The following is a 22,235-nucleotide window of genomic DNA, read 5'->3' as shown; positions in this document are numbered from 1 at the left end:
GGATTTGATGCAAAGATGGCTTTGCGCAGCCCCGATGGCTACATATTTGTATAATCGGATGAAGTAAACCCAACCCTGGCCATTGTTCTCTGCGAGTTGTTTACGACAAGCAAGCAGCGGTAGGCAGTGGTCAGTAATCAGTAGACATAGTCAAAAACGCTTTGGCAGAATGTGCAAAATCCAGATCGGCCTACCCACATTTATACCACTCAAGATGAGCTTTTAGATTTGTTACTGGCATGTACATTTAAAGCTCTTTTTAATTTTTTTTGCTGCACCGATTTGCTGTCTGTAACGGCTGTGATGTTTAAGATCTGCTCATATTTCACTTGACAGTTGATTCTTAGTCTAATCTAATGAGTATTATTGATTTGATTTATGTATGATATTGGTACAAGTAGTTGTAGAAGAAATGTCATTGTTTTTACAATAGTTCTGATTGTGGTTTTTATATCAACACAATTAATGCTCTTTTATTTAGAAATGAAATCAGCTTTATTTAGCTATAGAACCATTCAAAAACAATAGAAATATTTCATGAACTGTTTATAGTGAGGTTAATATTCAGAAATGGGAATTTTAGTTATGACAAATTTTGCAGTCTTACTTTTAACTGCTCATATTTAGATTTTTTAAATGATATTTTTGAAGGCCAGTCATTTTGCTGTCAATTGTTATGTAGTTTCACCTTTTAAAGGGTTAATTTTACAATGATGTGTAAATGCTTAAGCACCCCTCGCTCAAATCCACACTAAAAATCTCATTACTTCATCATAATTTGGAACTTCAGCTTTTCATTGACATTAAACTTTATTATTATGGCTTACAAGACGATCCCTCTACTTGATATTGACCAAAAAATGTCCTCATTTTTTGATTTTTAGAGGTGCCTGGAGACTGAATTGGCGGGTGGCCCCAAGAGAAGTCTTCCAGGCAGGCAGGCGGTCAGGAAGGAAGGACGGTAGAGAGACATCAGAGGCGCCAGAAGGACACTGCCTCCACCTCCAGCACTGCCACCATGGCGAGGGAGCAGCCCAGCACGGGGGACCTCCTCACCCTCCTGGAGACCTCCGACCTCCACCAGCTTGAAGAGATCCGAGGCCTTATTAATGAGCAACTCAGCACAGGTATGCCATCTTTTATTCCTCCGTAATTTATAGTTTTCTAATTTTTTTTGTATTTCTAAAGAGCGAGGGTCTGTGCTGCTCAACGGGCTGGTGGACTACTTTTTAGAAACTAATTCTTCAGAGGTCCTGCAAATCCTTTGCTCAGTGAGAGAGCCACATGACAAGGTAAGGAATGTTACATTTCCATCCACAACAGTCTATTTGGTGGGAAAAAGTGGACATTATTGTGGAATATTGCATCATTTCTTACATTTCCATGTCCTCACAGCACCTTCTGGACAAGATGAACGAGTGTATGACCAAACAGGCCTGCCGGCTGCCCACCCTCACCATGCTGGGCCACGTCATCCGTAAGCAGCCGTCCTGGATCCACAAAATCGCACGATATCCTCTTCTGATGTCGCTGCTTAAATGTTTAAAGGTAAGATTGTGTGGTGATCAATGTTCCCTCATAAAATCCAAACTTAATTTTTTATATTTTTGTACCCCTTTCCCCATAATGGCGCCGTTTACGTGGCAGCCAATGGCAGTAGCTCTGTCCACTCTTATGTTTTACAGCATTTTTTACATGAAAAATAGTTTATTTTTATACATTAAGGTAGTCACTAATTTGTACTGCAAAATAAACAGACTCAAAAGTAGTCTCTAAATAGTAGTTACAAAGACTAATATAGATAAATATTCATCTAAGAGTGCAAGAAATATGTGCAATTTTGCTTGACTGCAAAGGAATTTTTGCTTGTACACTAAAAACCCAAAATAAGCAACCCCCATGGAGATAAGGAATATGTAAACATGGCTTTCAAAATATTATGATCGCCATGTGCTGAGTGCTAACAGGATTGACAGGAACAAAAAAGTTATAGGTGTACAATATTTAAAAGTAGTGAATTGAAGATGAGTATATTTGACAGTAAAAAAGCACTTGATGACATCATGTTACTTTTTTTGGCAGACTGACACGGATGTGGTGGTGTTGATAACGGGGGTGCTGGTGCTGATCACATTACTTCCCATGATTCCTCAAGCGGGGAAGCAACATCTCTGGGAGTACTTTGACATTTTTGGGCGTTTGGCGTCTTGGAACCTCAAGAATCCTGGTCAGATATATAAATTCAATGTCCTTTAAAACTGGAAACATTTTCCTATCAGCATCAGATTGTTTATTGTTTATTTTTTTGTGGATCAGGGCATGTTTCCGAGGTTTACTTGATCCACCTCCACGCCAGCGTCTACTCGCTCTTCCACCGCCTTTACGGCATGTACCCATGCAACTTTGTCTCCTATCTACGCTCTCACTACAGCATGAAAGAAAACATGGAAACATTTGAGGAGGTGGTCAAGGTTTGTTACAACTACTTCAATAAAAGTTTTTCCTTTAAAACAAAACAAAAGAAAAATTACCAATTATTTTCTCTCTTCAGCCTATGCTTGAACACGTCCGAATCCACCCTGAATTGGTGACAGGAACCAAGGATCATGAGTTGGACCCCACCAGGCAAGTTCCAACTTAAATGGAAAATTAGAGGGAACATTCCCACACCCTTGCTATTTCCCATATTTACATTTCCATTTTATTTTTTAGGTGGAAAAAGTACGAAATCCACGATATAGTCATTGAATGTGCCAAAGTGTCTCTAGACCCGAAGGAAGCCTCCTGTGAGGAGGGATACACCACCATGCCTGATAACTTTTACCCTCAAATCCATCTGCGACCACAAGACTGCACTTCCAGCCCTTATACAGAACTCTACAGCAGCCATGGTTAGTCCATATCATTTTTTTAGTAATTTCACCACTTTTAAAGTAAAAAAAAAAGAATATTTTTTTAAATATTCCCATGCTGTTGCTAATAAATGAGAGGATGCATTCCAGAAGAGTCTACTGCAAAAAAATGAAGATTAAAGCAGTTCTAGATGTAATATCTCAGTTCTGTCACTAGTTATTTCCCTATTTTAGCTCACAGGTTAGCAAAAAGCCAGATGCACTTATCAAAAGATCCACATGTGACTCCCGAGCCATAGATTCCCTACCCCTGCCTTAGACCTAAATAATTTCATCTGACAGTGTCAATCTCACAGCCTCCTAAAATTCCCATAATCCAATAATTATCAACTATGCATTTGATGGGATCATTAAACAAATCCCCATCAGAAAATGTTCATTTTGACACTTAGTTAAATCAACAAATGACAAGATATAATTCGAAACAAGACCTGAATTGAATGATTTGTGTCGTCATGACAACAGGAAGCTCTTCATCCACCCCGTTCTCCACTCCACGACAGCCGCTTGCCCCGCCCCTGTCTTTGCCCCCCTTCTCAGGAACGCAGTCAACCAACCGTAGCCCACAGACTACCAAACGACAGGTACGACACCACATTTTTGGCATTCCGACACTCCAATATCTTCACTAGAACTACATGTAGTCAACTCCTATTATTTTTGTTGTTTAGAACTCCTCCGGCTGTGAGCCAAACTCCTCGTCTGGCGGAAAAGACCCACTGTGGAGTCCTTCGTCTTTGTGCGGTATGGCCACGCCCCCCTCATCTCGAGGCATGTCGCCCAATTCAGAACTCTCCCATAGTGCCTCACACCTTCCAAGCCGCTTCCACTGCACTTCAGGTGGGTTATTTAACAAAGTCCAAAAAGTCTATTGTTATTGAGATGTTGTTTATGGATTTTAAATGTGCACAGGAGGGAAAGGAACATCTGCATCCAGTACCCCAGCCACTTCATCACCGCCACCCACCCTATCAGATGACTTTCCTATAATCTCTTTACCAGCCAATCCAGTTCAATCCAGTCCACCTAGAAAAGTAAGCAAATATACCAATGGGGAAATTCCGTAAATTGTTCATGTAAGCTAAAAAAAACCCCTTGATGAGCAATTTGGCCGTTTCTCCCTTCATTTTATCTGTATTAAACAATAATTTCTCATTAGAAAATGTTTATCTACATGTGTAATATTATCAAATAGCCTCTTGGCCTTTTACTTACATGGTTATTTTTTCAATGTATAATTTGTTTTGACTGTTATTAATATCTGTATAGCATGATCGCCAAAAGGCTATTTTTTCTGATCAATAATATCAATGTAAACAACCCCGATATGTATTCAAAAACATTTTTTGGGGATTTTCAGGAACGCAAACATGCAGATAGCAGTAAGCCTGCCCTGGTGAGACAAGAACCTGTGAAAGACTCGGAAAAAAGTGGAGTCACCAACAGAGGTTTGTTATGATGCATTACACTTTTTGTTGAGTTAAGTTGTCAAGATAAATTAGTAGGGAAGTTCACAAATAACAACAACAACAAACAAACATATCATTAATACATACATAAGTAGTCAACTTAATAAATAAGCCCATTCTAAGTCAGAGACCTTATTGATGGTTGGTCCTTCCTGGTTTGTATTGGAAGACAAGATAAAAAAAAAAATGAAGGGAGAAACCGTAAAATTGCTTATCAGGGGCTTTAATTTGGGTCATTTAAGGGCTGTCAAATGACATTTTTTTAGTCAGTTTTTGCTTAAGTTTGTAATGGCCAACAAATGATCATTTTCATGTCCGTTGTAATATTGACGCACATTTTTTTTTGTTAGATGCTGCAGATGCCGCGAATGTATCCATGACTTTGACGGAACTCTCCATTTTCATGAGGAGGCAGGAACTGGAGCTTCAGTTGAGAACGGAAAAAGAAAAAGAGGAGGGTAAGAACCACACTTTTTGTGGATTCCAGTCCAGAAACACACCCAAACTTGTCATTTTTTTGGGAGTGGATAAAAAATAATAGCAACATTTCCCGGAATTTACATGACAGTTTTACTCAAAAAATCTCTCCACACTCTCTCTTTAAAAAGCGGCCATTGCGGAGGAGCTTCTCAAAATCACCGAAGATAAACAAGAGCTGGCAAATCTGCGGGGTTTCGACTCTCCTTTCTACCGAACCACCGAGACCCTGACCGGCTGTCAGACGCAAGAAAAAATTGTCACAAACAGCCAATTCAGCCACGTGGCGTCCACCCCGGACAAAGTTGACCATCCCGTAAACGCCAACGAAGTTATGGGCGAACAAATTGGGGGCTTAGGAAACAACAGAAGTTTAACCACGGGTCTCGATCAATCCTGGCCGTCACTGTCCGGTTTTACCCCCATCGATCACCACCTACACCGAAGCCCCTCGGCCCCAGAAGATGAGGTGGGCAAATTTGGGTTGCTGTCCCCAAGTCCTCGCAACAAGACCCCCGCCTCCGTGCCATATGAGGTGTTCTTTGAACTGGCTTTGCCCAGGGCGGCCTCGCTTTACGTAGGCCAAAAGACCACCGAGGCCGTCCGCAAAGCCTCACTGGAGAGACTGTCTAGAAGAGGAGAGGGTCTGGAGGATGGGGAGGAGGAGGGGGTTATGATTGCTTCGCCACTGGAGGTGCTGGATCGCCTTGTTCAGCAGGGGAGCGACACCCATGATAAAGTCCTAAAGAGGTAAGATGACTTGACTGGCTTTTTTGGGGGACTGTCACTCATCTAGAGTTGGATTTTAGTTATTAATAAGGGACAGCACATATAAATGAACACAATACATACAATTTTAGGGGGGTTAATTTCCATTTTTAGTCACTTGTGCAGGTTTAAAGTCAACGATGATGTATACACACACAAGTAGCAGATTTTTTGTTTTTTTAGTCTAATAGGGAGGCTTTAAGATGATTGGCCGAGAGGTTCTAAGACGTATGTTAATAAGTATTGAGCTCCAAGTATCAGGAGAGAAGCTGCTTTGGGTTAATTGTGTACTTTTTTGAAGGGAACTACACAGTCACCTCTAGAGCCAGCTCTTATTGATATATTGGAATTTTTTGGTACAAAATTTTACAGTGGAGTGCACAAATTTTATGAAACTTTAAATGTCATTGTAATAGCAGTAAATGTTTAAATTCCAGACCGTAAATGCTTTTTCTTCCATTCTCTTCTGCTACAGATTACCTTTGCCAAGTAAGTCAGCTGACTGGACACACTTTGGAGGTAACACCCTCACTTTTCAACACGCACTGACAAAAGGCTATCCCCGATGCATGGCCACTCGGGGGGGTGTTGACATTTGTGCAGCAAATTCTAACATTTCATCATGAGTGGGAAAAGATGGCTCACAAAAAAAAATATATATATATAATTGGCAATGTTACAGCATGTTTTACATCAAAAATTAGAAGGAACATTGGTCATTGCCATTATTAATTGTTAATTCAATTCTTTCTGACCCAAAAGCTAAACCCAAAGTCGTTTGTATTTGTTTGGTAGATGATTTTGTTGCATGATTATTAGTATTATTATGATGATTTAATATGTGATTAGGTTCAGCTCCATTTGATGAGCTTCACACTCTACGGAGTCAGCTACTTCTGCTGCACAACCAGTTGCTGTACGAGCGCTACAAGAGAGAGCAACACGCCGTCCGCAACCGCCGCCTCCTGCGACGCATCATCAACGCCACCGCACTCGAAGAGCAGAATAACGCCATGGTGAGTGGGAGAGAAAATAAGAAATAAGAATTCCGTTCTGCTCCATCCAGAACATTACACTTGGCGCATGACATTTTTTTCAATTAGACTTGCTGCTTCGATTTTGGGCAGAAATACGACTCTACATCACCCCGTCAATAAAAATCTAGACAGTTCATAGTACAGTGCATTATTAAGGGGTTTAGTTCTGGTTAGACCAGGGGTGGGAAAACTTTTGGGCCTGGGGAGGGGCCACATTGACTTTAAAAATGTGACAGATGGGCGGAGTCAGCACAAGATAGGATACAACTAAAAAAGTGCATCCGTTAACAGTACATATGAAACATAAACAGAAAAAAGGGCTAAAGTATTAACATACTTATTACTTATCATTAATGTAAAAAGTATTAAGTACAAAGTCAAGAGGAATGTATTAAGAAATATTAAAATGTCATTTAAAAACAGATATAGGGTTAACTAGAGCTTAACTAACCAACCAACTATTTACATCTATGCAGAAAGACCAGCTAAACCTACAGAATGTGGACATCTCCTCGCTAAGGGATAGTTTGCAGGTGGAACAACAACGCTACAGACAACTTTGGGACGATCGCGAAACGGTGGTGACCCGTCTACACGCTCAAATCCGACAACTGCAGCAAGGACGAGATGACTACTACACAAAGAACCAGGAGCTCCAAGTACGTTACAATGTCGGATGTTGGTCCTTTTGAGAATTGTTTAGCTATATTTCTTTATTTTTTGCATCTCCAGAGCAAGTTTCAAGAGTGTCAGAAAAGGATAGGGGAACTGGAGGCCGAGCTTCAAGGGTCGAATAACAGAGTGTGTCATACCGGGCATCTGCTTAAACAGATGACTGTCAAGGTAAAGATTTTCAACTTATATGATGTAAATAGCATGTTGGGTCAGCGTTTTGTGCCATTTTGTGTACTTTTTTAAAGGGAATTTTAATGAAAAGATGGCAAAAAGTTGTCTTTGTTGCTTCGTTATGGCTCGGTATTATTTTAGTTGTTCGTTTGTGTTAAACTAATTTTAATGTTGAGTCTGCCGATTGGGCTGACAAAATTAATTGATTAATGAATTGACAGATTTTCAAATTAGTACAAATTTTCTGCAATTATTGATTTAAAAAAAATGGAAACACAGAAAATATGTAAATAATATATTGTTTTGGTAATGGCCAATATATACTATTTAACTATGGCATGACTGTTAAACTTGTTTTATTTCAACGCTATTATTGAGATTGAAAATAATCTTTTTGATAAAATAATGCATTCCACATGTTACCCAAACAATACCTGAAAAGTTAAAAAATTTGGACTCATTGTGTTTCCTAGCTTAAAAGATCAGTTTACATTCACCAAATCAACCAAAATCCTTGGACACACTTACAGTTTGATTCATGTTCATTTATTCCATGCGTGCATTTTACAGTTAAGCAACAGTGAGAGCACTCAGCAGCAAATGAGCTTCCTGAACAAACAGCTTCTTCTCCTTGGAGAGGCCCACAAACTGTCCATGCAGGAACTGCAGTACGTCAGTGGAGATAGTACCAAGGTATGCAGATGAATTATAGTGGCTAAGAAGTCTTTCCAAGGCATTCATCTGTCTTTATTTTAATTTTTTGAGGTGCAGCGACCCACCACCAAGGAGGCCCGAATGCTGCAAATGTCCTACAGGAAGGAGATGGATGCTCTGAAACAGAGCTTGCTGGTTCAAGGCCAAAAACTGGAGGCAGCACAGCAGAGAGCCACAGAGTTGGAGAACCTCCTCTCCAAGAAGGAACATCTCATTGTGGAGCAGAAGAAGTTTCTTGAGGATGTCAAGTGTCAAGCAAAGTGAGTTTCGGTTTTCTGGAGATAAAAAAAAGACAATGGATCATCTTTTTGATTCAAATTTTTGCATCTGTATACATATTTTTATTTTTTTGGGTTATTAGGGCAGAGCTGCAGGCCTCCGATGGCCGCTATCAAACTCAGAAGAGAATCACCCAACTACTGCAGACGGAAATCCTGCAGCTCTACAGCAAAGTGGAGATGGAGGGTCTGGGAAGTGGTAGCTGCTTGCCAATGGGGGTTGTTAAAGCGGACCGACACACTCCTGCTGACTCCAGGTTTGGGAATCTTGCTTATTTTTAACAAAACCATACTGATATAGCAAGATTGGATTTTTCTTTTCTGATCTAAAATTAACAAAAACATTTGACTTAAGTTGGTTAAGACTGGGTTTTTCCTCTCTCAAAAACACTATTCTGATTTAAGAAAAATAATAATAATTTGACTTAAGTTGGTTAAGACTGGATTTTTTTCTCTCAAAACCCTATCTTCTGAGTTAATAATAATAATAATTTGACATAAATTGGTTAAGATTGGATATTTTTCCTCCCCAAACCCTGATTTAAAAAAAAATCTTAATAATTTAATAATAGTTAACAGCTATTTCCAACCACACACACACACAAACTCTGATTGCAATACATAACAATTTTTTGCACCAATGATATCTTTTAATTTCCCCATTTTCCTCCTCCCCAGCTTCCACGTGCCCGACGGCTCAACCAAAAGATTGAACAAGGACGACGGGGGTGCCGGAAGACCACCGCACGACTCCCCCTGCGGCAACGGCAGCACTTTATCACCGGCCAGCAAAAGTCCCAAAAGCTCCGTCAACGGCAGCAAGGATTCGGGCTCGTCTTTCCAAGCGGACCCCCCATTGGCCTACCACCCGCACGCCAACCTGCTGGCCAACCTTGACCCGTCCGACGCCCCGCTGACCGTAGGCTCCTACCCCAGCGCCAAAAGTTTCCTGGGCATGAGAGCACGCGAGCTGTTTCGCAACAAAAGCGAGAGTCAATGCGACGAGGATGAAGAAGATGCGCATCTGCAGACGCCGCAAGTCAAGACTGAGCCGTGCGGCGGGGAACCGCCTGCCCCCGCCGCCGCCATTTCCGCCGCCGCAGTCGTTAAGGATTCCTCTCAGCCCGTAAGGCAGGCGTCCGGTCAGGAAAACCCACCCAGGAAGATTGGTCGCCCCCGCCAGCAACAGTTAAAGATTATGGACTACAATGAAACGCATCAGGAGCACAGTTAAGTGGTTCGAGTTGACGTCTGAGAAGATTTACAAATGAGTTAAAGAGTAATATTTCAGCTTCTCTTTTTGAAAATCAGTATTATCTGTTCCATTCCTCGAAGTGGACAACAGGATTTTTTTTTTCGTTTTTTTTTTTAAATAACCATTTCTCCCCAGCACGTGTAGACAAAACTTGGTAAGATTTTTTAAGATAATTTTCATTTTTCCAACTCGGATTGCCTTTTTGGCTTTTAGTTGAGCTAAAGTATTAAGACTTTGCTCAGTTCTTGTTGCAAATTCGTACCATGGAAAACAGTTGGATTTAAAATAGTGTAAATTACCTGGATGAAGCCATCTGTTAGCATAGATTATCCCTCAAAAACACAAAGATTTGTGTTTCTTGTTAAAGGATAAAAACTTTTCTTCTTCCATAATCATTGTCAGGAATCAGGGTTGAGTTTTTGTCCAAAATCTGTGCAAAATTAGTTTTTGTTGACCCTCATAAAGCAACAAAAACAACCTGAAGACAGTCAAAATTATACCAAATTTAGAAACATAACTATTTATGTATTTTATAGATTTAAAATACTAAATTCTTAACTTTTATCACAACCGTCTTCATATGACTAAGTTCTATAATATTGTCGCAATTTTCAATGCTTTAAGATTCCAAAAATCTGTGTATTTTCCCCCTCAAATTTGGTCTGGCTTCTCCGATAGTTTTTTGTCCTTTTTTAAAATCCTGTTGTCCACAAAAAATCTGCCGTCATGTCCGTCTGCCGCGCTCTCCTCAGCATGTTCAACGACGATTCACTTCAATTTCCAACCGTAGTAACGACAGCAACCTAAGACGGAAGGTACAAATCTGCACAAACTCAAGAAAAAAAAACTGGACTCTTGAATAGATGAAATGGCAAAAAAAAAAAAATGGAAGTTCTTAAAGCTTGTGTTTAACTGTGAACAATAAAAGTCGTCTTCGATGTTTTGCACAACAACTGAGTGTTGTGTCAATGTCACCAGCGGGAATTGAACCTGCACCAAAGTCATGCCCTTGCCTAACAAAAAAGATTATAGATTGTAGTTTCTGTTATAAAAAAAAGATTTACTTTTTTGGGCCGTAAAGAATGATGTGGCGGGCCGCCACTTTGACAACAGGGCGACCAAAAAACGACAGAGTATAGTAAGGCTTTTTTTTTCTCGCAAAAAACGACAGAGTATAGTAAGTTTTTTTAAGCAAAAACGACAGAGTATAGTAAGGATTTATTTTCTCCAAAAAACCACAGAGTATAGTAAGGCATTATTTTCTCCAAAAAACGACAGAGTATAGTAAGGCATTATTTTCTCCCAAAAACGACAGAGTATAGTAAGGCATTATTTTCTCCAAAAAAACGACAAAAGTATAGTAAGGCATTATTTTCTCCAAAAAAACGACAGAGTATAATAAGGCATTATTTTCTCCCAAAAAACGACAGAGTATAGTAAGGCATTATTTTCACCAAAAAACGACAGAGTATAATAAGGTATTATTTTCTCCAAAAAACGACAGAGTATAATAAGGTATTATTTTCTCCAAAAAACGACAGAGTATAATAAGGTATTATTTTCTCCAAAAAACGACAAAGTATAGTAAGGTATTATTTTCTCCAAAAAAACGACAGAGTATAGTAAGGCATTATTTTCTCCAAAAAAACGACAGAGTATAATAAGGTATTATTTTCTCCAAAAAAACGACAGAGTATAATAAGGTATTATTTTCTCCAAAAAACGACAAAGTATAGTAAGGCATTATTTTCTCCAAAAAAACGACAGAGTATAATAAGGTATTATTTTCTCCAAAAAACGACAGAGTATAATAAGGTATTATTTTCTCCAAAAAACGACAGAGTATAGTAAGGTATTATTTTCTCCAAAAAACGACAGAGTATAGTAAGGCATTATTTTCTATTTTCAAGTCCCACTTTGCTTACTAAACTTACCAAACTTTTCCCACTTGAAGGTCCAAAAAAGTATTAAGTATGATCTGGGAGTGAAAAGAGACAAAACAACAAGTACTACTACCAACTCTCACCGGGTGGTGGCCCAGTGGATAAGTCATCAGTCTACCAACTCTGTGGTCCTTGGTTCAAGTCCCGGTGCGGGCAAAGATTTTCCCAATATTATTCAGGTAAAAGAATAAGTTCTAATGCCTAAGTGTTTAAATGTATAAGTGTATAAGTGTTCAGTGGTAGATGAAGCTTTTTATCCAAAAAATGACTAAGTGTTTCACCCCAATTCCTTGGATAAAACGTTTCAACACCCTTGTATAAGTGGGGCACGAGTTGGTGTTGTGGGTTGCACACTCGCCTTTGCACCGAGAGAACGTGAGTTCGCTTCCCGGTGTCGGCGGTTCACTGACCAAGCAAGCGGTCGAGGGTCGGCCGAAGGCCGACCCGAGAACGCCTTTCGCACATACAGGTCCATCAAGTGTCTTCCGAACTGCCGAAGGCAGTTCGGAATATAACCTTTTGCTGAAAAGTATGACTAAGTGTTTAATAAAAATTAAAAAGTTTTTCTTTTTTTTCCCTTCTTCTTATTCCAATTTCCAGACCACTTGGTTCGGTGATCAGCCAAAGGGCGACAGCGGGAATCGAACCCAGGTCTCCCACACGGGAGTCCTGTGAACTAACCTCTGCGCCAACCAAGTGACTACACTTTTCTATGTAATCATTTGAGTGTCTTTCCAAGAAGTCCACAGAAATGACTAAGTGAAAAAGTGTCTTGACCGGGATTCGAACCAAGGTCTCCCACACGGGAGTCCTGTGAACTAACCTCTGCGCCAACCAAGTGACTACACTTTCTTCAGTAATCATTTGAGTGTCTTTCCAAGAAGTCCACAGAAATAACTAAGTGAAAAAGTGTTTCCCAACCGGGAATTGAACCCACACCCATCTGGACGAAAGACAGGTGAGTTAACCACTAGGCTACACTTTAGGTACACTTTCCATTGTCATCATTGGAAGTTATTGACTACAAGTACATAGAAACAATTAAGAGAAAATGTTTCCTGACCAGGATTCGAACCATAGTCTCCCAGGTGGGAGTCCGGTGAGTTAACCACTACACCACCTTGACCACACTTCTCTTTGTCATCATTGACTACAAATATCTAGAAATAATTAAGAGAAAATGTTTCCAACATTTACTATGTCGAATGTTAAGTAAAATAGCCTTACTATACTATGTTGTTTTTTAAGTAAAAAAGCAATCTTTTCCACCTAAATTATTTCTCCATATTTCCCATAGAGGGCACTGTAGCTTCATATACAAACCTTGGCTATTCAGACTTCAGCAACAGGTTTATTTATACAACTCGCAGTTAAATAAGTACTCCATGATTTTAAACCTAAAAGTACTGATAAGTATTTCAATCCCCAGGCTGTCAATTAAATATCATATACTTTAAGACAACCAAACTTATTTATTTTACAAACAACTACCTACCCTACTCACTATACTTCAAAAATATCAAAATGAGGAAGAATACACCAAAAAAAATCATCAAAAAACAGAAAAATAATAATCTTAAAGTATTTTTTAGAGCTACCAACCCCATTCTCACATATTATTCTTTCCTCCATCTTTTCTTCTTATTATTTTAACCCTTCTCCCAAATCCCAATTAAACCCATCTGCTGTTGAGATGAAATATAAATGATTTTTTGTGTGTGTATGAGTACCAAAACCAAGTATGATTACTTTATCAAACGCCTGCATGTGTTTTATGAGAGTCCAAAAAAAAGAAAAAAAAAAGTGCCATGATTAATTTAGCCGCATTCCAGCAGGTCAAAAAAAATTGATGCAAGATAATTGGGCACACAGGGAATGTATCCGTAGCAATTTGTGCTTTCAGACGTTCGCACTTCAGAAATTACATGTCAGTGCAAATGTGAAATTGCTTCTCAATGTTCTCAAAGATTCCATGAAAATTTAAATAAAAGTCTCAAGTACTTCTTCCCCCTCCTCCTCCTTTTTTTTTAGTGTTTGCCAACTTGAAATGAAGCCTGTGAAAATGATCTGAATGGAATAGAAATACAGATGCTTGAAAAAGACATCCATCTTGTGCAAAGTTGAGACTTGCCAAACATGGCGGGCGGCGGGCGGTCGCTGCTCTTGCACTCCAGAAAAAAAATAAAAAATAAAACACCCTCGTGTGAGAATTCATTAAATTCTTTTTGACTGGGAAATAAAGTTTTCTATCCATCAGAAGAGATGTACTTTTAATATTCAATATTCTGTAGCTACACCTACCATGCCTCATTTCAATCACATAGTATAGTAAGGCTTTTTCCCCTAAAAAACGACATAGTAAAGTAAGGGTTTTTGTCTTAAAAAAAAACAACATAGTAAAGTAAGGGTTTTTGTCTTAAAAAACAACAACATAGTATAGTAAGGCTTTTTATCTTAAAAAATGACATAGTATAGTAAGGCTTTTTATCTTAAAAACAACAAAATAGTATAGTAAGGCTTTTTATCTTAAAAATGACATAGTATATAGTAAGGCTTTTACCCCCTAAAAAAACCACATAGTATAGTATGGCTTTTCTCTCTCCAAAAAACGACATAGTATAGTAAGGCTTTTTTCCCCCTAAAAAAACGACATAGTATATATAGTAGGGCTTTTCTCTCCAAAAAACGACATAGTATAGTAAGGGTTTTTGTCTTTAAAAAATGACATAGTATAGTAAGGCTTTTTATCTGTCAAAAACAACATAGTATATAGTAAGGCTTTTTTCTTCAAAAAAACGACATAGTATAGTAAGGCTTTTTTCTTCGAAAAAACAACATAGTATAGTAAGGCTTTTTTCTTCAAAAAACGACATAGTATAGTAAGGCTTTTTTCTTCAAAAAAACGACATAGTATAGTCAGGCTTTTTTCTTCAAAAAAAACCGACAAAGTATAGTAAGGCTTTTTTCCTAAAAAAAAAAAACGACATAGTATAGTAAGGCTTTTTTCCTAAAAAAAAAAACGACAGAGTATAGTAAGGCTTTTTTTCTTAAAAAAAACGACATAGTATGGTAAGGCTTTTTTCTTCAAAAAAATGATATAGTATAGTAAGGCTTTTTTCTTCAAAAAAACGACATTATATAGTAAGGCTTTTTATCTTAAAAAATGACATAGTATAGTAAGGCTTTTTTACTTTAAAAACGACATAGTATAGGAAGAATTATTTTTCTTAAAAAATGACATAGTATAGTTTTCCCCCTAAAAAACGACATATAGAATAGAAACACTGCTTGAAAAAGACACCCACATCTTGCACTCAATAACACAAAAAAACCCTCATGTGAGAATTCATTAAATTCTTTTTGACTGAGAAATAAAGTTTCCCATCCATCTGAAGAAATATACTTTTAAAATTCAATATTCTGTAGCTACACCTACCATGCCTCATTTAAATCAAGGCATCACCCTATAACCTATTTTTCCACTATGTAGAAATGACTAATATACTACTACAAATACAGTACTTTGAGAATTAGTTACACAAGCTTAAATATTTGATAAAACACGGAATATATATAGTTTTTTTTGTTCACCCTCATAAAAAGTTGCAATATTTTTAGCGTAAATTCCTACAGTGGTCGAGTATTTAAAAAAAAACAAGAATTGAGCTTTAATTCCAAAGAATTACATCTAATTAATAAATCATGAGCATCTTCTCATTAAAAGTTTGCAAGTGGGTTTTAACTGATCTTCTCTAAAATGCTACTGTGTATTTAAATGTTAGTATTTATTCCACCCGGACGTCCTAAAAAAAGAAAAAAAATGCTAAACAAGAATATTTTTGGTAAGTATGTAGTACATACTGACATGCTGAAAAACGGCTTCATTTGTCCTCATTAAAAGCTTAAAACTTCATGAATAAATAATCATCATTCGAGCAAAGCATTTTTTTTTCTTGCCTATTTTTAATCTTTGCCGAGGGTACATGTTTAGAAATAGTATAGTATGTCCGACAGCCTCTATTTTTTATGATTGACATGAATCTATAAGAGTTATTGCATTAAAAGAGACCAAAAAAATAAATAAAAATGAGTTTAATTTAAGTGAGAATGATGTGTGTATCTCTATGGGGTAAAAAAAAGCAAAGTTAAAGGAATAAAAAGAAGAAAAGAACAGAAAAAAAAGCTACAGAGAGAAAAAGAAAGAGAGACGATCTCGACTACAGTCTCGTCCCAGCGGTTTAATTATTTTAATTATCGTGCCTCTTTCAGCGTTCCTAAAAAAAAAAGAGGCCATTAAAGGATGCCCGTTTGGGTTAATGTGATTAAAAAAACAAGATGGAGGGAGAGATGAAAGAGTGCAGATGTCAGTGCTAATCAGGGAGTTAAAATCGCTATTTGGGAAATGGGACGGCTGATAAAAATGGGACTGCAATCTTTCTTTCTTTAAAAAAAACTCATTATTTGCTCTTGACTTACATCAAAACGAGATGTTTTACGTATTTATGATAAACTTCCACTTGTGATTTTCTCGAAGTGAGACAACTTTGAGTCTCTCACAGTTGCTAGGTAAACATATATAAATGTATATATATATTTTTTGTTATTTGTTTTAAGGGAGAAGCCTTTAAGTATGTTTTTGGAAAAGAACTGGTTAAGAAAAGAGCATTTCTACATTGAATAAGGTCTATAAATTCAATTAAAATGGTGGATATTTACTAAAAAAATGTTTTATTGAATAATAGAATTGTAAAAATAATCTTGCCAATCTGTGGATATTTGTTTTTTGTGTTATGGGGTATATTTGTAAAGTACATGTAAGTTAGAGTAAAAACTAGCCTTGGGCAATTTAGGTCTAAGAAATGAGAGGGGAAATAAGCAATTGATGAAATTGAAATCATAAATAAAATACTTAATATGAAGTATTTTGCAGAATTGGCATCAAATTGGCTTTTGTGCTAAATTTCATTTAATAAAGTAGATTTTATATGGACAGCCCTGTAATTTAACCATAATTTGTATGTATATGTGCTTATATATATATATGTACAACTTTGTTTTTCTTTGTTGTTTTTTTTGCATACCGGAATGAGTAGAAGCGCCGTTCATTTATTGGCTTGAGCAGGAACGTGTCGGTCCACTGCTCCACTGCGCCACTGTCAGCTGCCATAAGGCGTCCTCTCGCTAAAGTTCCTCCGACGGCAGAGTTTGACATTTGCTCGGGCGAGAACGAGCACAAAACCGGCACAGGTGTTGCTTGAGCTGCCACCGAGAAAAAAAAAAGAGAGAGAGATGGAGAGAAAGAGTGAGGGAGAAATCCTACAACAACAACAACAACAACAAAGATCCACTTTCAAACTAAATCAAGCAGAAGGAATGTCCTAAGTGTGTAGAGAGATGGACGGAAGCCCATGCAATATTAAAAGCGCCGCCGCCGCCGCCGTGTCTGGCGATGCCAAGCATGCCACTCCTCTCCGTGGCTCCCGCCCGCCCGCCCGCCCGCCCTGCCGCCTTCCCGGCCATCGCCTCTTCCCTCAAGGTGACACTTCAAAGCGGGCACGCAGACGCTGTCGGCGCCGAGCCAGCCTCAAAAAAAAAAAAACACCCCTCCACCATCAGCACCACCATCCACTACCACCGCTCTATCAGTAGTACCACCTCAAAGCCACGTCGCAGCGCCAAAATACGCCATCGGGGGCCTTCCCCGTGGGGAGATGAACACCCCCGCCGGCTTAATTAATAACCGGCCTTTTCTTAATGTGAACCTTCTCGTCCCGCCGGCGACTCGGAGGCGGTTTTCACATGGTTTCTAGTCAAAAAATTGGATTGCGCATGCATTATTCTGTGTTTTCCGCGGCTGTCTGTCAAAGTATTTCTTTAGAGACGTCTCTCTTCCACATACGATTGGAGAGGCTTGAACTAAACAATGTGGCTGTGCTTTTCTATGACAGGCAGACTATGGAAAAAAAACTCAAATAGACACCTAGGCGGTCTTTTGTAATCACCTCTCCGACCCCGCGGGAGGATTTTACGTGGCGTGATCGATATTTGCCGAGCTGTCCGCCCGCGTCCGCCTCAAGTGAAAGCAGATAGCGGGAGACAAGGTGGCGTCGGCGGGTCATCGGGGGGACCGCCGCGTATACGTTTGATGTCTGCCAAAGCGCTCATCAGTGTGGGGAGAGCGGCATCGTGTCGGCATGCCGGGTCAACGCCGCCTCACCTCAAGTACAGCGAGGCTGATTGTCTCTCTGTCAGGGTGAGCAAGGTTGTTGTTTTTCCCCAGGTGAGACGACGGATATCGTACTTCCAGGTTTTTTTTTTTAATGGGGCTTGGTTGTTGGCACCTGGCGGGCCCGCGCCGCCTCCGTCCTGAACTCGTGTTTTTTTATTCAGAGTGTCGGATGCGCCGCTTCACCCTTTGCATAGTGAATAGATGGAGTGCAGGGGGGAAAAATGGGAGTTTAGAACTTTTACACCATTTTCAAAGTGATCATGAATATTTAGCTCTGATCTTAACACCGCAGGGTCTCGATTTAGAGGGAAGATATATGTAAGTGTGGGTAGAGGGAAGCGGCGTGGGTAAAAATGGTGTTTGGGGAAATTTGGTGCCGTTGCGACAAAAAAAGCTTTACTATTATAGTATGTCGTTTTTTAGGGAAAAAAGCCATTTTTTTTGTTTGTTGTGGTTATTTGTGCACTACATGATGGAAGCTTTAAATCTCATTCTACTTCATAACAATAAAAGAATTCCATTCAATTTAGCATAGCAAAAAAATAAGTAGGGCCTTTAAAAAAAGGGTTGTTTTTGTCCAAATCAATCATTTTTTTCTGTACCTTCTACTTCGACAGTACTGCATTTTACCCGCAATTTGCCTGACGTGGAAACGACAGACGACGCATCGAAGCGTCTCGTAATGAATCGGGCGTTGGGTTTTTATTAAGCAGAGCTTTAGCCACGGATGATTTGCATCCATGTCGGACACCGGGGCGTAAAGCGCTCTGATTGATTGATTCGCGGCTCTAGATAGATAGCGGATTTATTAGCAAGCTCAGCGACAAAAGGATGGAAGAGAGCGTGCATATGTTAATCCGTTGGCTGAACGGTGATCAAAGAGTGGAACAAGCTGAGCCCCGCTGGTCGCCTCGGGGCGAATAAAGCCGGGGAAAAAAAAAAAAAAAAAAAGAGTGTAGATGAGGAGTAAACAGAAATACCTGACCAATCGATAGGTTGGGAATGGGGGAGAAACCGACGGATGCTCTTCTATTTTTCTTTAACTGGAAAAAAAATAAGGCATAGATTTGAGTTCAAGCGTTTTGATATTGGCGCTCACGTCTTTTCATTTGGATTTCAAAGTAAAAGGATTTTCTTTTCCAGGTGGAAAAACACCTCGGTATGATATAGGAATCGTTTGTTCTTGAATAGAAACCCACCTTTTTTTCTATGGATGGACTAGAAGAATTCCCAGAGGGCAGCGATATGGTCTCACTCACTAGCTGGTTTGTCGTGGGGGGAAAAAAAATGGAAAATCTCCATCCTGGAATACATGCGATTCACCCGCATGTCAGCGTGTAAAAAATGTGGAACGACAAGTACTTGGTCTTTGATCAAAACAGTCTGCCTTGTCCTTGTCATGATGGAAAATATCTGCAAAAAAAATCATCTGTCAGTAATATCCTGATTAGAAATGCATGTCTTTGTTTTCCAGTAGCTAAATAATTACAATGACTTAGCTCTTTACCCTGAGGCTTTGGCATCTTTTGACTTCCTCTACTTCAGTAGCGGATTGTTTTTCTGATTAGTCACTTTGTTTAATCTACTAACGATGGCATCCCCTCAGGCTAAATGCCTGATTCGGCTTACCGGTTTATTTATTCATTTGTACTTTTGACGTGTTAATCTGCATAAATGGTTGTGGAGTTCCATCAGGACTCTATCCGACTCTCTCTCTCTCTTTGGGCACCTGTCACTCGCCCACAAATCTCATCTTGCGGGAATCGGCCACCCCGGACTCCGGCACCTTGATCCAGGTACCGAGTCGGCCCGTCATTTGGGCTGGGAATTGTCAGCGTGACGTTGATTTCGGGCCTTTCATCGCCGCCCGTGGTCTGCCGGCGTAATGCGATGCAACGGCTGCTAATTGAGATTGATTGGGAATACGCCTGGATGAATATTAATAGACGAGACGGGGTGACGCGTTGTGACATTCGCCGTTGGCGCCATTGCAAATCAGAACTGGAGTCTTAAGTGAACTCTCTGGGAAATATTGGTCTAATTTCAAGTTGGATATTCTAATGTCCACACATTTTTTTTACAATTTCCTTCCTTATCAAATTGTTATTTTTAATAATGCCACCATTTGCTCAACCAGGTCGGCGTAAAAGACTGTTGCAGGGCCATAACAGCCAAGACAAACGTACCCAAGGACAGTTTCTATCCAAAAGACTTACTGCTAGCTTTACAACACTACATATCTATGTTGAAGACTACTTATTTATTAATTATATGTATTTACCATTACTATATATTGATGATCTATCTGTTTATTGGTCTTTTTGTCTGTTGTTGTTATTTGTGACTTTCTTGGTAAAGCTTTAAATGTCATTTATACTTGTATAATGTCAATAAAAGCATTCAATGCAATGCATTTCAATTCCACTCAATTCTATTCAATTAAATTCAATTCCATTCAATTCCATTCAATTCAATTATGTATTATTGGGCAAAATCTTTTGGGAATGGCGTTATATAACATTAGTTTCAATCTGTTTTCTCATGGGAACCGGTCTTAACACTCAATGTCCAACTTTCTCCCAAATGGCAGTTTAAAAAAAAAGTTGTGGTTCAGCACCTTGGACAGTTCTCTTCGCATCTGATCCAAGTTCTGGCCCAGGAATCGTTAGCCTGTGTGGTCATCATGGAGGTGACTTGACAGATGTCAAAACACCCAGCTGATCCCTCACGGCGCAGTCTGCCCGTTAGCTAGTCCTCGGTCAAATAAACAGTTGGACGGCCACGGCGTTATCGTTTACGGCCCGAGTGGCAACGTCCTACGGAATTGGGATGCAAATGTTCCCAAATGGGGGAAATATCAACACGCTCAGAGTAATTGCGGCTGATAAAAAATGCATGGAGCTTGTGGTACGGCGCTCGGCTTCCCACAGATGCTCCAAAAGTTCTCCCTCATTACTCGCCGCGTGATAAAGTGCGACGACTTTGCTGTCAGTGAACGCAACGCATGCGCTAATAAAGTCCAATGCCTGCTGATTCATTTGCTATGGGAGAATTATTGTTACTGGCTGGGGTTATTTTCTGTTTTGACATGTATTTTTTGTTACAAAAAATGTGAAGTGTGGGGGTTTTATTCATTTGGAGATTGAATTTGAAATGCAGGGTCGAGATAAAATGATGGGATGTATTTTTGGATTTAATAAAATGCAATAAATGTCAAGAAAAATTTTCAAAAGGGCATAACATTCATTGTTTCCCCAATGAAGATAAAATGTGGTAACCGGAGTACCCAGTGAAAACCCATACAAGCCAGGAGAAACTCCACATTGGAGGACTTACCGGAGATCGAACCCAAGGTCCCAGAACTGCAACACGAACCTCTTCTCCACCGGGCCAATCTGCAAAAACATTTAAAAAAAAATTACTCAGAGAAAACCCATACAAGCCAGGGGAAATTCCATATAAGAGGATTTACTTGAGATCGAACCCAGGATCCCAGAACTGCAACACGAACCACTTCCCCACTGGGCCAATCTGCAAAAAAATAAAAAAAATTGTACCCAGAGAAAAGCCATACAAGCCATGCAAACTTCACATTGGAGGACCTACCTGGAGATCGAACCCAGGACCCCAGAACTGCAACACGAACCACTTCCCCACCGAACCAATCTGCAAAAACATTAAAAAAATTACATTTTGTTACTTTATTTACATTCTATTAAACCTACATCAAATAATTTTACAAATATCAACATGTGCATTCAGAGTGTTGACTTTGCCACTCCTATAGCACACTGTAAAAAATGTGCACTCTTCTTGGCTGGTACTACAATATAATTCAATACAGTTTGTGATTTTTTTCCCTATTTTTTTTTGCGTCACCTGAACCTGAGGCCGGTGATTCAATGTGACAGGCAAAACAGCTGTTTGGCTCCGAGACATTTGAATAATAAAGATGACGACAAGGCAGCTGTCAGGGGAGTCAAACTCCAAATTAGGATGGCGCTTTTATGGCATAAAGCGCCTTTCCACGCTACTGCCACACTACATATATTTCAGGAGGACTTCAAAACTATGTAGTTAATGAAAAAATTGCAGTGTGTCAATGGCCATTTGGGAAAAAAAAGATTCTATTTTGTTAAATACTAAGTCACTTTAATTTAATTTAATCTTCAGCGTCCTTCTAGGTCTGCATTCTGGGGTAAAGGTCAGTCCTATTTTCTAGTAAACAGTCCTCAGAATGGAAATTGAAGAAGCTCTCATACAAAAATGATTAAATACACACATATATATATACTAGTATTACATAA

General features: G+C 39.2%; 1 protein-coding gene and 1 long non-coding RNA gene across 4 annotated transcripts in view; one reads left to right on the top strand and one right to left on the bottom strand.

Annotated features, from left to right (window-relative positions):
- The window catches only part of tsc1b (TSC complex subunit 1b), a 29,063-nt gene extending 18,353 nt beyond the window's left edge, over positions 1–10,710 (top strand). The window contains exons 5-25 of one of the 2 annotated variants that reach the window (XM_077736778.1): positions 885–1,127; positions 1,189–1,292; positions 1,396–1,548; positions 2,083–2,227; positions 2,317–2,471; positions 2,552–2,625; positions 2,713–2,891; positions 3,378–3,496; positions 3,584–3,752; positions 3,825–3,946; positions 4,273–4,360; positions 4,732–4,839; positions 4,990–5,608; positions 6,102–6,145; positions 6,476–6,642; positions 7,140–7,322; positions 7,396–7,506; positions 8,080–8,202; positions 8,275–8,483; positions 8,585–8,758; positions 9,180–10,710. In XM_077736778.1, coding sequence (XP_077592904.1) covers positions 1,019–1,127; positions 1,189–1,292; positions 1,396–1,548; positions 2,083–2,227; positions 2,317–2,471; positions 2,552–2,625; positions 2,713–2,891; positions 3,378–3,496; positions 3,584–3,752; positions 3,825–3,946; positions 4,273–4,360; positions 4,732–4,839; positions 4,990–5,608; positions 6,102–6,145; positions 6,476–6,642; positions 7,140–7,322; positions 7,396–7,506; positions 8,080–8,202; positions 8,275–8,483; positions 8,585–8,758; positions 9,180–9,735 — 3,711 coding nt within the window. In that variant the 5' untranslated portion in view covers positions 885–1,018 and the 3' untranslated portion in view covers positions 9,736–10,710. The remainder of the gene's footprint in view (positions 1–884; positions 1,128–1,188; positions 1,293–1,395; positions 1,549–2,082; positions 2,228–2,316; positions 2,472–2,551; positions 2,626–2,712; positions 2,892–3,377; positions 3,497–3,583; positions 3,753–3,824; positions 3,947–4,272; positions 4,361–4,731; positions 4,840–4,989; positions 5,609–6,101; positions 6,146–6,475; positions 6,643–7,139; positions 7,323–7,395; positions 7,507–8,079; positions 8,203–8,274; positions 8,484–8,584; positions 8,759–9,179) is intronic. The other variant, XM_077736779.1, reaches the window with a different exon arrangement.
- LOC144210238 (uncharacterized) lies at positions 8,040–19,338 on the bottom strand. 2 transcript variants are annotated; one of them, XR_013329339.1, is made up of 5 exons: positions 19,128–19,338; positions 18,909–18,971; positions 17,917–18,112; positions 16,781–16,958; positions 8,040–8,498 (listed from the first exon to the last, which is right to left on the bottom strand). It is a non-coding gene; the product is annotated as an uncharacterized LOC144210238 (long non-coding RNA). The 2 variants fall into 2 exon arrangements; XR_013329338.1 differs by lacking the exon at positions 17,917–18,112.
- Between the last annotated feature and the right edge of the window lie 2,897 nt (positions 19,339–22,235).

Source organism: Stigmatopora nigra, chromosome 17 (assembly GCF_051989575.1).
Source record: "Stigmatopora nigra isolate UIUO_SnigA chromosome 17, RoL_Snig_1.1, whole genome shotgun sequence".
NCBI lineage: Eukaryota > Metazoa > Chordata > Actinopteri > Syngnathiformes > Syngnathidae > Stigmatopora > Stigmatopora nigra.
Note: the sequence above shows the minus strand (reverse complement) of the source record. Positions and strands in the feature narration are given on the sequence as shown.